This window comes from Vanessa atalanta, chromosome 14 (assembly GCF_905147765.1).
Source record: "Vanessa atalanta chromosome 14, ilVanAtal1.2, whole genome shotgun sequence".
NCBI classification, from domain to species: domain Eukaryota; kingdom Metazoa; phylum Arthropoda; class Insecta; order Lepidoptera; family Nymphalidae; genus Vanessa; species Vanessa atalanta.
In genome coordinates, this window is record NC_061884.1 from 8,816,230 (window position 1) to 8,831,584 (window position 15,355).

The following is a 15,355-nucleotide window of genomic DNA, read 5'->3' on the forward strand; positions in this document are numbered from 1 at the left end:
AAATCTAGCTTTATATTATTAGTAGGTATCGTTATATAGATTAAAAGAATATTAAATAAATTCAATTTAAAATTACATTTAGTTATTCTAATAAAATATTTTTAATAATAAGAAGTATAACAAAAAAAAAGTATTTTTTTTAAATCTGGCAACGACGTCACCAGCCAAAAAGAAGAAAACACGTTAAACTTGACGTGGACTAAAGTAGCTGGCCCACTTTACAAAATAATAATGTACTAGAAATTATAAATATTTAACCACTTAAACTTAAGAAATACGTAAGTTTCAGAAACTGGATGTGTTTTTGTAAAAGAAAATGGCTCTAGTTATCGTAAGTACATATATTTCTACAAAACATGAGACCGCGTTGACAGTCTAGAATTTTTCTGAATACATCGTTTTCGGTGTTCGATGTATTAACACGAATTTATTTATTTTCACAGAAGATGTGTAGAATATTATGTTTGGCGTTGTTACCATTACTTCTGAGTCAGAATGTGGATGCAGCCGCAGTAATATCCGTAGATTTCGGATCGGAATGGATGAAAATTGGTATCGTGTCACCCGGAGTGCCGATGGAGATAGTACTCAATAAAGAGTCAAAGAGGAAAACACCAGCTGTGGTTGCATTTCGAGATGATGTGAGGACATTTGGGGAAGATGCTGTGACAGTTGGTGTACGATTTCCCAAAAATTCTTACAAATACTTATTGGACCTACTTGGAAAGCCGTATGACCATCCTTTGGTGCAAGCATACAAGTAAGTTGACTTAAAATACTTGAAAGTTTATGTCCTTAGTATAAATTATAACAACATGACAATGAATAGTGAGCTTATTTACACAATTTATTTATGGATGGTAATCACAAACATTCTTAAACATATGTAAAATGCTTTAATTTATTTAAAATCTCTTAATTTTTTTTCTGCTAGTGATTCTACTACAGTAGTCTTATTTTCTTATAAAACAGTTTTTTTTTCTTTACAAAAGGTTAGAATGGTAAAATACTTTCTAATTCAGTTGTCACTTTTACTTTTTTGTTTGAGTTTTAATATCAAATATGATGAAACTAAGAGGATAAAATAATTAATATAAAATATTTATTTTATATGTACATATATACATAGGTTAATATATACAATTGAAAAAATAAATAACATTTGGTAGTTGCGGGGAGAATTAGGCCTGTGAATTTATATATATATATATTATCTGCTGTAATTAACTGCATTTTAGTTGCCAATTATAACTTGAATACTCATTTATACAGCTAAGAACTGAACTAACTAAATTTAATAAATGTTACCATGTATAATAATTAATAAATATTAATGTCATATCAAATATAGGTAAAGTTTAAATTGTAACTGAAGGATACAATATATAAATTATAGTCTATACCAATGGTAAAATAGATAAATTGCACCCTAAATATTAATCAAGCATTTTAATTTTGAACTACATATTTAAAAATTTAAATTTAGAATTTTGTGGAAGTGTTGTCTGAACTAAAAACTAAAGTGAATATATGTGGTCAAGTTGAATAGTGTTGTGTTCTAAAAGAAATATATTAATCAAGAACCGCTAGTGCATAAGCAGATTCCAAGTAAAAAGTTATCCTAAAGTTAGTAAAATGTAAATTTTTATGATATTAAAATTGACAATAGTGTTAGGGCTGTTTAATATGCTCCCAATAAAAATTGCGTACTTAACGTTAAAGTCTTTTAATAAATAAATGAGTGAAAAAATTAGTATGCATAAATTGGTTAGTTATTATGAATTTAATGTCAATAAGCATTAAGGTGATAAAATTTCTTTATTATTTCCAGAGAGAGATTTCCCTATTATGAAATAGCGCCTACAGATAGAGGTACCCCTGAGTTCATTCATGATGATAACACTAAGTACACACCAGAAGAGCTTGTGGCTCAGCTTTTGGCTAAAGCCAAGGATTTTGCTGAAATTAGTCATGGTAAGGACCTTTAAATTTGTCTCATTAAAATATTTTAAAAGTAGTCAATTCATTTTTTTGCTTTTATAGTCCATTTTTATAGGAGGATTTATTGTTATAATTAAGAAATTGTTTTATATTGTTGCATGTTATTTTCTAATTTTATATCAGATTAAGTAATATTTTTAATTTAAATAAAATAATATTAGCTATACTTTTTTATATAAAATATCATGAAAATTATTCTTATTTTCCAATTAGGTCAACCAATAACTGAATGTGTGATCACAATCCCTGGATATTTCAACCAAGTTGAACGAAGGGCTATGAAAGAAGCTGCATCTCTTGCTGGATTGAATGTATTACAATTGATCAATGATTATACAGCTATTGCAATCAACTATGGTATATTTAGGCGAAAGGTATGTTATAATTACTTGAGTACTTTTTAAAGGTGTGATATTTTTCACGCAACTCTTTAAATAATTTTCAATAATATGGACATGAATTAGATATTTTATAATAAGTAGATATGCATTTTTTTCTCTTATTTCAAGTGGTGATATTAAATATTATGAGGAAAGCTGCAGATGTTATATGATGTTAAGCTATTTGTGTATTTATTAATCTATAGTAGTGGTAGAATAAATATTGTTTATTATAATGCTTTTCTGTCAACTATACATTGGCTTTTATATTATTTAATTAATTTGAGCAGATATATTTTTATTAAATAAATATTTTTTATTTTAATAGGAGATCAATGAAACAGCTTGGCATGCACTATTCTTTGACATGGGTGCTGCATCAACCAAGGCTGCACTAGTTGAGTACAGAACTGTGAAGATTAAAGAGAAGGGTTACGTTGAAACGGTGCCCCAATTACAAGTCATTGGTGTGGGCTATGACAGGTAATATTATTTTAATTAATTTTATGCAAATGTGTTTTAGGATTATAACTTAAATTCAATTAATATATATTCATATGAATTTTTGTATTTAGAACTCTAGGAGGACTAGAAATGACATTGCGATTGAGAGAACACCTCATCAAAGCTTGGGAGGCAAATGGAGGTGGCGATGTTAGAGCCTCACCTCGCTCTATGGAGAAACTATTCAGGGAGGCTGAAAGGGTGAAGATTGTACTCTCTGCTAACACTGAACATTACGCCCAGATTGAAAGCTTGCTGGATGATAAAGACTTCAAACATTTGGTGAGTATTTTTTGTAAATGTTTACAAAATAAATTTTTGCTAGTACAAAATATACTTTACTTTGCTAAACTTGCAAACACTATTTTGTATGTAAGTATCAAGGCCCAATTGCTATTATTTTATGGAAAAAGACAAGTCCGATTGATGGTAAATAGTTGTGGTCGCCCATTTGCTGTGCAAGTAGTTTTACCACTACTGAATCCCAACATAATTTCTGAGATGTGATAAGTCCCTGTAATTACACTGACATACTTTCTCTCCAAGCTGGAACCCACTGATAAAATGTATCAATCGTTAGTATTCTAATAAGTATTAACTGATTAGTAGTGGTAGTGCAAAATCTGATTATAGTCAATAGACATAGTAAAAACTATATAGTCTTATTATAGTCTATAATTTAGATTTATTGTATATTCATGCATGTCTAAAGTAATGTTTATTTATTTATTTTTTATAATACTTTGAGGTTGACCATAATGATATTGCTACACAAAACTTTACAACTTCATTTTATTTGCTATGTATGAATTATTATGTATGATCATGATAAATATGATTGTTTGTTATGTACAATATATCAATAGTTTAATCAGTATGTATTTACATGGATATGTTTCCTATTATGCAGGTGACACGCGCCGATTTTGAAGCTCTCTGCTCCGACTTGTGGCCGCGCGTGTCTGGCGTCATCCAGCGCGCGGTGGCGGCGGCGGCGGGTTCGGGCAGCGGCGCGCGACTCATAGTTGCCGGAGGGGCCTCCCGCGTGCCCGCTGTGCAGGAAGTGCTGAGGACGGCAGTGGGACTCGAACCTTCCCGCTCCATTAATGCTGATGAGGCGGCTACACTTGGCGCTGTCTATAGGTTATTATTATATTATTCAGAAAGTCCGTAGAAAGCCAGTAGATATGATGCAAAGAGCACTTAGTAGAAATACTCATGAGAATGATATTAATGGACTACAATGTATATGTGTATGTATATAACATTGAGATGATCAGCTGATTTAGGAGACAATCTGTTAAAAATCTAAAATAAATTTGTCTCTTGAGGATTTGACGTTTTAAAAATTAAACAAATTGTATGTTAACTAGCATTTGAGGACTACTTTGTACAGGTTTTTTTGTAGTAATTGGCTGTAGAACAACCCTTTACAGTTTTATTTAATTTTTGATAAGTGCTTATATAATAAAATAAAATAAAGCAGAGTCTGAAATCTGATAAGATTCATAAATGGATTTTTTTTTAGGGCGGCATCACTTGCTACCGGATATAAAGTTGCGGCATTGAACGTACGCGATGCTGTCATTCTTCCTATTCAAGTTGTATTTACTCGACATGTTGATGGCAATGACAAATTGGTAAGTAAGCTATAATATTAAATAAAATGTTATTTTTGTAATAATAATGATGTAAGAAAGAAGTTTATTACAAAGTAACTCATATTATTCCTTTATTTTTTTACAGGAATATGTAAGTTGAAAATATATTTTATTTTTTTAATCATGAATATTTATTTAATTTATAATTTATATTCCAATTTAAATAGGTTGATTATGTGATAATAAATGTAATTGTTACAGATTAAGAGAACACTCTTTGGACCCATGAATCCCTACCCACAGAAAAAGGTTATAACTTTCAACAAACACATGGATGACTTCTCTTTCAATGTGAACTATGCAGAATTGGATCATATTCCTTCTAATGAACTTAAAAGTATTGGAACCTTAAATTTAACACAAGTTGTACTAACTGGCGTTCGTGAAGCATTGGTGAAAAATTCAGGAGAAAATATAGAACACAAAGGCATTAAGGCACATTTCAATTTAGATGATTCTGGAGTTCTCAATTTAGTTAATGTAGAATTTGTTGCTGAAAAAACTGTGACTGAGGAAGATGAAGACAAGGACAGTACTTTATCTAAAATTGGTAGTACTATTAGCAAGTTGTTTGGATCCGATTCTGAATTGCCAGAAAAAGCTGAAGAAAAAACCGAAGAAAAACCAGATGAGCAACCACATGAAGCCGAAAAGAATGAGACAGTTAAAACAAACGAAACAACAACAGACAAACAGAATACTACTGAACCTGAAAGCAAACCAAAACCTAAAATTGTTGTTTTGAAAGAACCCATCAAAGCTCAGGAAGAAATTTTAAATTTGGAACCTCTGTCTCCCGAAGAGTTCAAGTTATCAAAAACAAAAATAACAGAGTTAAATAATATTGATAAAAAACGAATTGAAAGAGAAACAGCTCTCAATAACTTGGAAGCATTCGTTGTTGACGCACAGATGAAAATTGACACGGAAGAATATTCCGAATGTGGAACACCGGAGCAGATCGAAGAAATAAGAAAAATATGCACCGAAACGTCGGAATGGCTTTATGATGACGGGTATGAGGCGCCAACTGAAATGTATGAAGAGAAATTGTCTTTGCTAAAAGAAAAGACTAATCCCGTATTCTACAAACATTGGGAACACAGAGAAAGGCCAGATGCTGTGGCCGCTATTCGTAATCTCCTAAATAGTTCGAAGGAATTCCTTAAAATGTCCAAGAACTATACTAAAGAAGCAAATGCAGAGAGGGACGTATTTACTGACGTGGAAATTACTGTTCTTGAAAAGAAAATTGAAGAAACCGAATCATGGCTCCAGAAATCTATCGAGGAACAAAAAGCATTGAAGAAAAATGAGGACATAAAATTGACGGTTGATAGCATTCGAGAGAAAATAACCAATTTGGATAGAGAAGTTAAGTATTTATTGAATAAGATGAAAATATGGAAGCCGAAAAAGCCAGCTAAGAAAGAGACTGAAAATAAAACTGAGACAGTCATTGATCCAGAAGAGAATGGCTTAAACGGTCAAGAAAAGAAAACTGTAGAACAAGAAGAAAAACCAGTGACAGAACCAAAACAAGAGGAAGATTCCGGCGGTGAGGAGACAGAAATACCGCAAATAGGTGAAGAAAATGTTGAACATTCCGAGTTATAATAGTGATGTGTGGAATAAGTTAATTTATTTAGTCTAATTTATTTTTTACTTCAAAACTTAGGTGTGGTGTGTTCCCTTTTTGTACTGAATTTAACTGAAGCACAACTTTATATGTACTTTGATGACTTTTCATCAACAACTTATTGAATTTATAACATAGCTAGTTATTCTATATGGCTAAACCTAATTACATAATAAGTATAAGTTTTTATTCATGTGTATCTCTCAAATAATTTAGAATTTCAGATGCTATCAATTAAGTTCACTACTATTACAAAATAATATTTTTATGTGATAAATTAGTGCAAAAAGCGAACGTGTCATTTAATATGAAACCTAAAATCTCAAAATGAAATAACCATTAATGATTTTCCTACTTATAAATTGACAATTAGAAAATAAAAATATGTTTACATTCTATAAATTATTTGTTGGACATCCTTGCAAAAATAATGAAAAACAAAACGTCTAGAGCGAACTTTTTGAAATCTTACAATCATTAAATGTAAAGGGTCTTAAAGAATACTTACGAGATTAATTGGGTTAGGGGTCGTTTGCAAAGTTACGGCTAGACGTGTGTTATCGAGTTTAAATAACAACAGAGATTTTGGCAATCACCTGATTATACATCTGTGACCGCAGCTTTATAATAAATTATTATTATAAAGCTGCGTACGTCACAGATGTTTTTACCGTGTGGTTGCACTAGTTGGTCCTAAATTGTTGATTGGTGCTAACTTGCAAAGATTAAAAAAAACAACAAATGATTTTTAGTGTGTAAAGTAGTTTGATGTTATCATGTCGCGTTTTTGATTATTTATTATAACGTTTTTATGGTCTAAGTTTGTTAATTGAATTGTTGCATCGGATTCTTATTCAAACAATTTCAGCATTGACCCCAAAATGAACACGAGATTACAATATTTTATGAATGTAAAATTTTATGTGATATGTATAAATAAAAAGCTCTTGGAAGTGGATCGTTCGGTTTTATCTGATATTGGCTTATATAAATGAATTTAAATTACTAGTACTGAAATATTCCTTAGGTAAAAAGAAAAAGTATACTACGTCATTGGGTATTATTTCTGGTAATGAGTTATCGGAATCGTAAGTGATAGTCGACGGAAAGTTCTCGAAAAGGCATAAAATAGTGTTGTTGTTACATGTCTAAAGACTTGTATTACTACTTCACACCACAGGATCGTTTCTTGAAATTATATATATGTATATCTTCCATAAAAATAGAGCATATCAAAAAAGGGATAAACATCGGACTTGTATTTATTTATTGGATCCTATAATCCAGTATGCACTTCCCGAGAATACCGCTTTCAACCTTGTGTGATTCAAATAGAAACTCTCCCTTCTTTTTTCTATTACTGAACTGACAAGTTGAATTTTCTACTAAAAATGCCAATAATTTGTAACTTTTAGTAGAAAATTAAGTTATTGTAACAGCTCTACAATGTCATCTCGTTAACTTTAAGTGAACTGTCAATGTATTCCGATCATTGCTGATAATTGAGGGTAGCTTGGAATGTATATTTTGTCTTGTAGTAGGATTAGCTAATCAAGTGAAATATTTTACGAGTACCAGGGAAACGTTTTGTATGGTATATAAAGATGTGAGATATGTTCAAATACCCAGTCGCATATAAAGATAAAATAAATTGATAAATGAACTATTGTAGTTTTAATAAGGAACCACAAAATGCTTAGATATAGTCTGACTAACAAAGCAGACAGTGACAGATTTGTTTAATGTTTGTCTAAGACGGAACTTTATCCAAAAGAAGTACTTTCGAACGGAATCTAAAGAAAGTTTGGCTAATGATTGGGTCACTTTATGGGCACCATTTATACGTAGGCGTATTGTTTACTTGGAATTGGCCGTTGTCTTTAGAACTATGATAATAGATTTTTGAGTGTGATAATCTCGTGATAGTTAAATTTTTTGTTATGTTTTCTTTTCTTCTTTAAGATTCTAGGTAATTACGTTATTTCATCGATATTCTATAACTTAAATTTTAATTGAGGCTTTAAATTAGGTAAAAAATTAGAATTCAATTTTTATGCATTAATATTTATTTTTCAACTCTCGTTTGAGGGTTAAGACGTTGTGATTACTAATTATGCCTAATGATTCTCTCTTTCAATCATCATCAAATATTAGAAAAGACAACATTGTTATTGTAAATTGAAGTGTTACCGTACCTATACGTACATGTATATCGCGCTATCTAAGTAACTATGTGGATTTTGATATTATTTTCACTAATATACAGATAGTGAGATCATTAATTTTCTTTAAAAAACATAAGAAACATATTGATATAGGTTTCATGCTTGTTATGTACCAGAAACTAAGCTTAAAAGTATTTTTTGGAATTGTTATGAATTTATTTCTAACTAGTGAGTTAATTTTTTTTAAGTAGTAATTGTCTATTGACCAGGGCCGAATTAACCATATCGGGGTCTCTAGGCAATGCATAACCCTAATAAATAATTACGATGTGTTTTGCTATATTACGAAGATATACCTGAGCCTATTTAAGTTAGGGCAATCTTTGGCTTCAACAATTTCTGTTAACAATAAATTTATAGAAACGTTCAAGAACTTCCTTTTTTTCATTTGCTTGAACTACTAGTCCATGCAAGGTCCCAAGTTGCCTACATTACCTAACGGATTATCCGGCCCTGATTTGAATATCTTAATATTTCTTAAAAATATTAACAATAGTATTTAACAGTACACCAGAATGCTGTGTAAGTCTATGCCGGATGCCTTTATATAATAATAAGTACGTATATAGAGTATTAAGAGGTATACGCGACTAGTGATTTTGTGTGATAATAATACAGGTCTGAGTCTGAACATTAATGTTTCCGTTCATTTTTTGTTAGTTGGAATGCTTGTGAGATTCTATCATAAATCTCATATCATAAAAAATAATACATCCAGAAATGATGTGTTACAATGCAACGCACCATAGAAAAAATATGACGTCGGAAGTTGACGTCTGGTGAAGATTATTGCACCGTGCGTTTTAAAATGAAGATTGTACATCTATTATAGTTATGTTATTCATTTCTTTATTACAATTTGAATATGGCGAACTTGTAATTAAATGACGAAATAATATCATGCTGTTTGTTTAAAAATTATAAGCATACATATGTTTTTGCAATAAATCTTTAGTTCTTCTCTATTTTGAAAAGGCATCAAAAAGGTATTTTCAGCTTTATTTTTTTGTCTTAGTTTGTTATAAAGATTTCATTTTAAGTGAAACGATTGGATGATATTGAAGATCCCTCTTTTGAGGTCACACATCTTTATTTTCGGCTCTCTAAATTACAAAATAAAGGTCTTCCAAAAATGTAAAGATTTACGATTTAAATTTGAGGCTATATGCTGTTTATCAGAATGCCTTTAAAATATTCAGTACTAGTTGTCGCTCGCTTTGCAGGGGTTGATGGTTAGGTATTACGTATAAAAAAGTAGCATCAGCTATTTATAAAATTTCATCAAATTCGGTTTTGTAGTAAAGGGCAACAGACAGGCAGGCAGAAAGATATGGTGACTTTCGTATTTATAATAGTAGTGTAAATTTAACTTATTTGATTAATATTAACTCTATTTAATTGACATTAACTATAATTACTGCAAAGTCTGTTTCGTTTTTTTCCACATATATTAATTTTTAATTTAGTCAATTTTATTTTCCACATTCATTATTGTGGATTAATGTTGCAGACATTTTTTAGTAAGTTAAATTAATAAGTTTTAATAATACTTTCCATAAGTTAAAACTAATATATATTCAATAATCAATAATCAAAATTATAAATTATAATTTTGATTATAAAACTAAAAACTTTATAGCGTAAAACAAACAGCCACTCATTTCGTAACGTATAACATCCACTATTTTTTTAATAATTTTTTTTATAGATACGGTGATCAGATATGCTCCTACGCAGCCATAAAATAAATGCTGACTTTTATTGCAGTGAGACGACGATTATTACATTTACAGGTGGTTTTTGTTATATTTTTCATTGAGTCGTTTAGTTTATATGAATATGCAGATAATAAAACGCACCTTTTAATAAACGCATTATTTTTAAGGTTATACGGTAAATATTTATGCGATTATTATTTATTTTAAATATACCTAAGCTTCTGCAGACGGTATGTCATAAGTACTAAATTTATAGTATTAAGAGAGTAACTGGCCTATGTAATATTAAAAAGTTACATTAATTATTTATGCTTAAAAAAATATAAAAATGATGCTCAAAATAAGATCATGTATGTAAGTTTTTGTCACGTACCTATTATGTATTTAATATATAAATGAAAATTTTCGTCGAAAGTATGATCCCGAAATCCTAACCGAATAGGCCATTGTCAGTCTCACTTTAGACGAAAGTTGTATGCTTATTTTGAAAAGAAAATTAATGGTCTTTGAAAAAAAGGTAATGAAATGATATAATTTAATTCGTTAGAAAAATCAAGTTGAATTATTATAGCATCTGTAAATTGTATATTATTAAACTCGCTTATGATATACTCGTTTGTTACAGACTTAAAAATCATGTTTTCTTGACAGCCACCTGAGGCCACAAGCTCCATTACCAGTAACTTGTTTCAATAGAGCTTTTGTTTTGTTGAATACCATCCCGGAGGAAGAAGTCGGCGCCCGAGCATTGGCGCCTTTCTCTAAACGAGCGAGACAAATTCGTTCCCGGCTTAAGAGGGAAAGAGACACAACAATAGCATTCCGCGTCGGACGGACAAGCCAAATGAATCCAGTTTACTTGTTATACCCCAGTCATTCGCTTGTGTGTTTTGTCAGTCATGTACCAATTTTTTTCGGTAGTGAAAAGAGAATATTTCGTGTGTGTTTGAAAATAGTACGACGAGGATTAAAAAATATGTGTTAAGTGGATTTTGTTATTTTAGTGGATTTTTCCAGTTAAAGCGGTAAGAATAAGTAAGAATGCAACCGAATCCCTTCCGTCCCTCTTGGAAGAATGCAGTGCACCGTGTTCGTCTCAGGCGCACCTTGCTCGTGGGCCCGAAACTACTGAATCAATACAATTACGCCGATAATCGATTGTTTTGTAACAGAGTGCCATCGGGTCACGAATAGGGTTAAATTTCAGTTGAGACGTTAACCTTAATAATATAAAAGCAATCGATACAATGAACTTTTTATCAGAGAAGATTGTTAACGTTTTTTATTTACTCAAAATTATTAGATATCTTTAAAAATTATTTAAAAAAATTAAGATTCTTTTGTTTATTTTTTACACTATTAAAAAAGTATCTATAGTAAGTTCGCATATATACAATGTACAAATATTTAAATTGTCCATCAGAAAATCTAGTTAATATTATTTCTGAAGTACATACTTTATTATTTATTTTTAATTATTAATATACATATTTGCCTTGTATTACTTGTGCTTACTAACTAGTTACATATTTCGAGTTAATAGTACCTAACATAGGTTCAAAACCTAGGATACATTCTAAAACCATGAAAAGTTTTATAAAAAAAATATATTTATAATTTATACCAAGGGCTTAGTTCATTTTACTAACGGAAATATGAGACTTCAATAATTTTTCTTTTATGACGAAAATTTTTTGATCATATGAATCGTAGCAGCTATTCATTTAAATTTAGTATTTAATCAAGTTTTAACTAAACCGATTAAGCTTTGCCACAAACTGAGAGCTACTTCTATACATTTACTAAAGATATATTTTAAAACCACTTACTTAAATCATGATATTATTACACACAAAATAAAAATATTAAAAAAAATATACCTATTGGCGTCTTACGAGATATCTAAATGATCGTTCCAAAAGGAGTTCATGAATTATTAATGTGCATGTATTTTCTGAGTGAAATAAGAAAAAAAGAAGTTCTATTTGATAAATTGTGTGTAGACACTCAATGTGAAAACGACCGAGAATTTCCTTAGCAGCAAAGTTACACATTTACATACGCTGTGTCAAGTTCAAGCGTAACATCTTTGTACACAAAACATTGCCGTGACATAAGACTGTATTGTATTACAAAGTAATAGTTAACGTTTGAAAGTTTAAGTGTAACATAAACTTTAACATATAGTTTTGTATTGGTGTATAAATTGAGACAGTTTAATAAAATTTTTTACTCAAAAAACTCATCACGTATGTGTGTTAAAATAAACAAACGGCGAGATACAGTAGCCTTTAAACGGTTGTGTCGTAATGTTAGATTTGGATTTTATTAAAGATTAAATTCGATGTATTTTGAGTCACTCATTATGTTCGTCATACAAAGTGGAATAAAATGTCAACTTCAGCATATTAAAGACGCATTGTTATCTTATGCGCGAGTGACCTTACAACGTTCGCGAATGGACCGAGATTTCAATTCGGTATATTAAAACAATTTTGGAATTACATACAATTGAAAGAAGTACGAATTTTCAGCGTACATGTAACTCACCTACTGTATATACTTAATAAAAATTTTCAAAGTTATTGCTACTCAATTTAGCGAATAAACATATAATATTGAACAAAACGTTGAAAGCATCCGGCTATTCTTTGTTTTCCAAACATTTTCGGAACGCGTCCAGGCGATAAATTACGAAACAAGTATACAGTAAACATTTCAGTTCCGCTAATACCCGCTCTCAGTTATAGACTCTATTGTTTGGTAAACATTGTCGAGAGTTGTGTGACTTAATTTGACTGATCATTCAAAACATTCGTGGTGAGCAAACAATGGAATATCGTGCGAAATGTTCTGTTACATCCCCAAATTGGAAATGTAAAATTCTAAATGAAAGTATTCATATACCACATTCCAGCTTGTTTGTTGCCGGCCGGTACAGAAATATGTAAGCCGATTATCGACCGATTTCATTCGAACGATGCATTGAAAGAAGCGTTAGCTGATCTAGATGTATTATTAATGTTGACCTCTGTTTTAATCTCATACCGACCGCATTTTAAAACTTAGTAATTTTGGTAACAAAGTCGAAGAATTTGTTGAGAGAAAATTGACCTTTTTTATCACAAAACTTCGTGTATTGTGGAAAAAATTCATGTCCTCATATAAAAATATAATCAAGGGTTAACAATATCCATATGCTATTTTTATATTGGTAAGGATAGTTTTCGAAAAGCCAACAAGTTTTTTTTTCTAAATATAAACATGCGGGATTTCGTAATTGTTTTGTTAATAATAGTATGCGAAGTGCTTAAGTTTGTGATCTGTTATGTACACTAAGATTATTTATAACGTATTAAATGTTGATAAGAAGATGCCTACGTGATTTGTAAGACATAGCCTCTTCTATAGAAAAAAGTCGCAAATAATATTGGGACTATATTCAAAATTGATGATACAAGTTGTAAGTGTAAAAAAAAATGTTGACCGAAAGTATTGCCTTAAGACTAATGACATTTTTTTTTCTTAGTAATTTTGTGATAATTCAAATTATTTAGTGTCAAATACCTTCAAGTTTATTTGTTGATCAGAGATCGGAGACAGATATTTGACAACCTCCATTTTTATAAATTAATATAGTACTTTATCTCTTTATTAAGAATCATTTTTGAATACTCAGCCAACTTAATTATAAGTAAGCAATGTATAGTGATTATTTTTTTATTGATTAATTCGACACTGCTCGTTGTGTCATAGATACACTTCGTTTATTCACTCGCGGTATTCATGTTTCATATCAAATATATATATATATATATCATAAAACATATTTTTTTAGAGTTGAAAAAAATGTAATGTGTAATATGATACGTTTCAAACTTTTTACATGATAACATCATAATGAATTTGTTTGCTGTAGATATTCTATTTTAAAATTTAATGTGATTAAGTTACCTACATCGGAATAATCGTTCGTTTTATACAAAATTTAAATTACAAATTATTTCGAATAAAGTAATTCCAAGACAATTGTTAACGTTTTAATTTATTCGGGTAACTGAAATAATTAAAGATGAAATCAGCAAAATTTATCAATAAACCTCTTAATGAGGTATTCTGTATGCAAAAAGCAGCAATCCACTGCTCTGAAAATAAAACATTCGTTGGTATAATTGAATCAATGGTAATTGTTGAAATGTTTGCTGCTAATTGTACGCTATAGCTCCGTATATTTCAATTAATCTGGTAATAACTGGAGAACAGCCGATAAATTGTTATAATAATCCCTGTTGCTGTTTGCAGTGCACCTGCGAGCAATATAAAGATATACGATAGCTTCGAAGTTTAAGTTTTCTGAATATTTTATATAATTTGATGGCAGTTTAATGAGAACAGACTTTTCGTGTAATAAGTCACTTATTTTTCATTGAAATTTATTGTTTTTATACCCTAGTAGCGAAATACTTGTATGGGTTACTTGATATGTGTTAACTTGGTAGTATGTAGGTATCAAAAACTCATTATAAATTCTACCACTTAGTAGCAATAACTCGGATTATTGTGTTCTGGATTGAATGAGCTAGGGTTACAAGAACAAGGAAAATCATATCTCAGTTTCTCAAGCTTGGTGAAGCATTGCCCATGTAAGAAATCGTTAAAATTTATTACAGCACAAATGGTTACCAGTGTGGTAAATGGTTACTTAACATCATCTGGTTCATTTGATAATCCGCCTACCTATGCTAAATAAAAAAAAAAGTTTTATATCGCGGTGAAGACGTTTTCAAAATGGCTTCAAAACGGCGACTACATATATCTTTATTTAAGGAAATTAAATGAGCCAACCGCCTGATGTTAAGTGTTCACCATAACAGGTATACCTACTTCCAATTGATCTGAGTTTTGGCTGAAATTTTATTTTTAACGTCAAACCGAAGACTAGTGGCCTTTTTCAATGTCTTTCGCATTCCTTGCGAAACTAAGCGCGCATATCGCCTCGAAATGCATATGTTTACCAAAACTCAGATCAATCGGAAGTATGGGCTCAAATGGAAGTGACAATGCGTCATCAACCATACGATATAAAATATTATGTCTCTTGTGCCTCTAATAACACTGACTCCCAATTCAAATCGGCATACAACACTACAGTGTTGTTAGGGGTTAAAATAACTAGTGAGTCTGTAGTACCCACGATACCAAGACGCTGGCCAAAGCCGGTTCGGTT

The 15,355-nt window shown here is 30.6% G+C and overlaps 2 protein-coding genes across 6 annotated transcripts in view; both read left to right on the plus strand.

Moving 5' to 3' along the window:
- Positions 1–180: 180 nt before the first annotated feature.
- On the plus strand, positions 181–10,934 carry LOC125068910 (hypoxia up-regulated protein 1). Of its 3 annotated transcripts, XM_047678285.1 has the most exons (11): positions 181–331; positions 444–760; positions 1,832–1,974; positions 2,215–2,375; positions 2,710–2,864; positions 2,957–3,167; positions 3,796–4,028; positions 4,414–4,525; positions 4,748–6,104; positions 6,736–6,741; positions 10,925–10,934. In XM_047678285.1, coding segments are annotated over exons 1-11 (2,712 nt in total). In that variant the 5' UTR covers positions 181–316; the 3' UTR covers positions 10,927–10,934. The 3 variants fall into 3 exon arrangements, 2 of the variants coding, with proteins under 2 accessions (XP_047534241.1, XP_047534240.1); XR_007119800.1 differs by lacking the exon at positions 10,925–10,934 and adding an exon at positions 7,693–7,849 and having other exon boundaries at positions 4,748–7,652; XM_047678284.1 differs by lacking the exon at positions 10,925–10,934 and having other exon boundaries at positions 4,748–7,849.
- Positions 10,935–10,999: 65 nt separating this feature from the next.
- Positions 11,000–15,355, plus strand: part of LOC125068898 (interference hedgehog-like) — a 50,723-nt gene continuing 46,367 nt past the window's right edge. For 2 of the 3 annotated variants that reach the window (XM_047678266.1, XM_047678268.1), the window contains exon 1: positions 11,000–11,153. The gene's annotated coding sequence lies outside the window, so the exon portion shown is untranslated. Of the gene's footprint in view, positions 11,164–15,355 lie in introns of all 3 variants that reach the window. The other variant, XM_047678267.1, reaches the window with a different exon arrangement.

What these genes read in the sequence shown, in the direction of transcription:
- LOC125068910 (XM_047678284.1), top strand. An exon ending in ATTGGTGTGGGCTATGACAG is followed by an intron (nt 2,865 to 2,956) that starts GTAATATTATTT and finishes TTTTGTATTTAG; the next exon opens with AACTCTAGGAGGACTAGAAA. An exon ending in ACACTTGGCGCTGTCTATAG is followed by an intron (nt 4,029 to 4,413) that starts GTTATTATTATA and finishes ATTTTTTTTTAG; the next exon opens with GGCGGCATCACTTGCTACCG.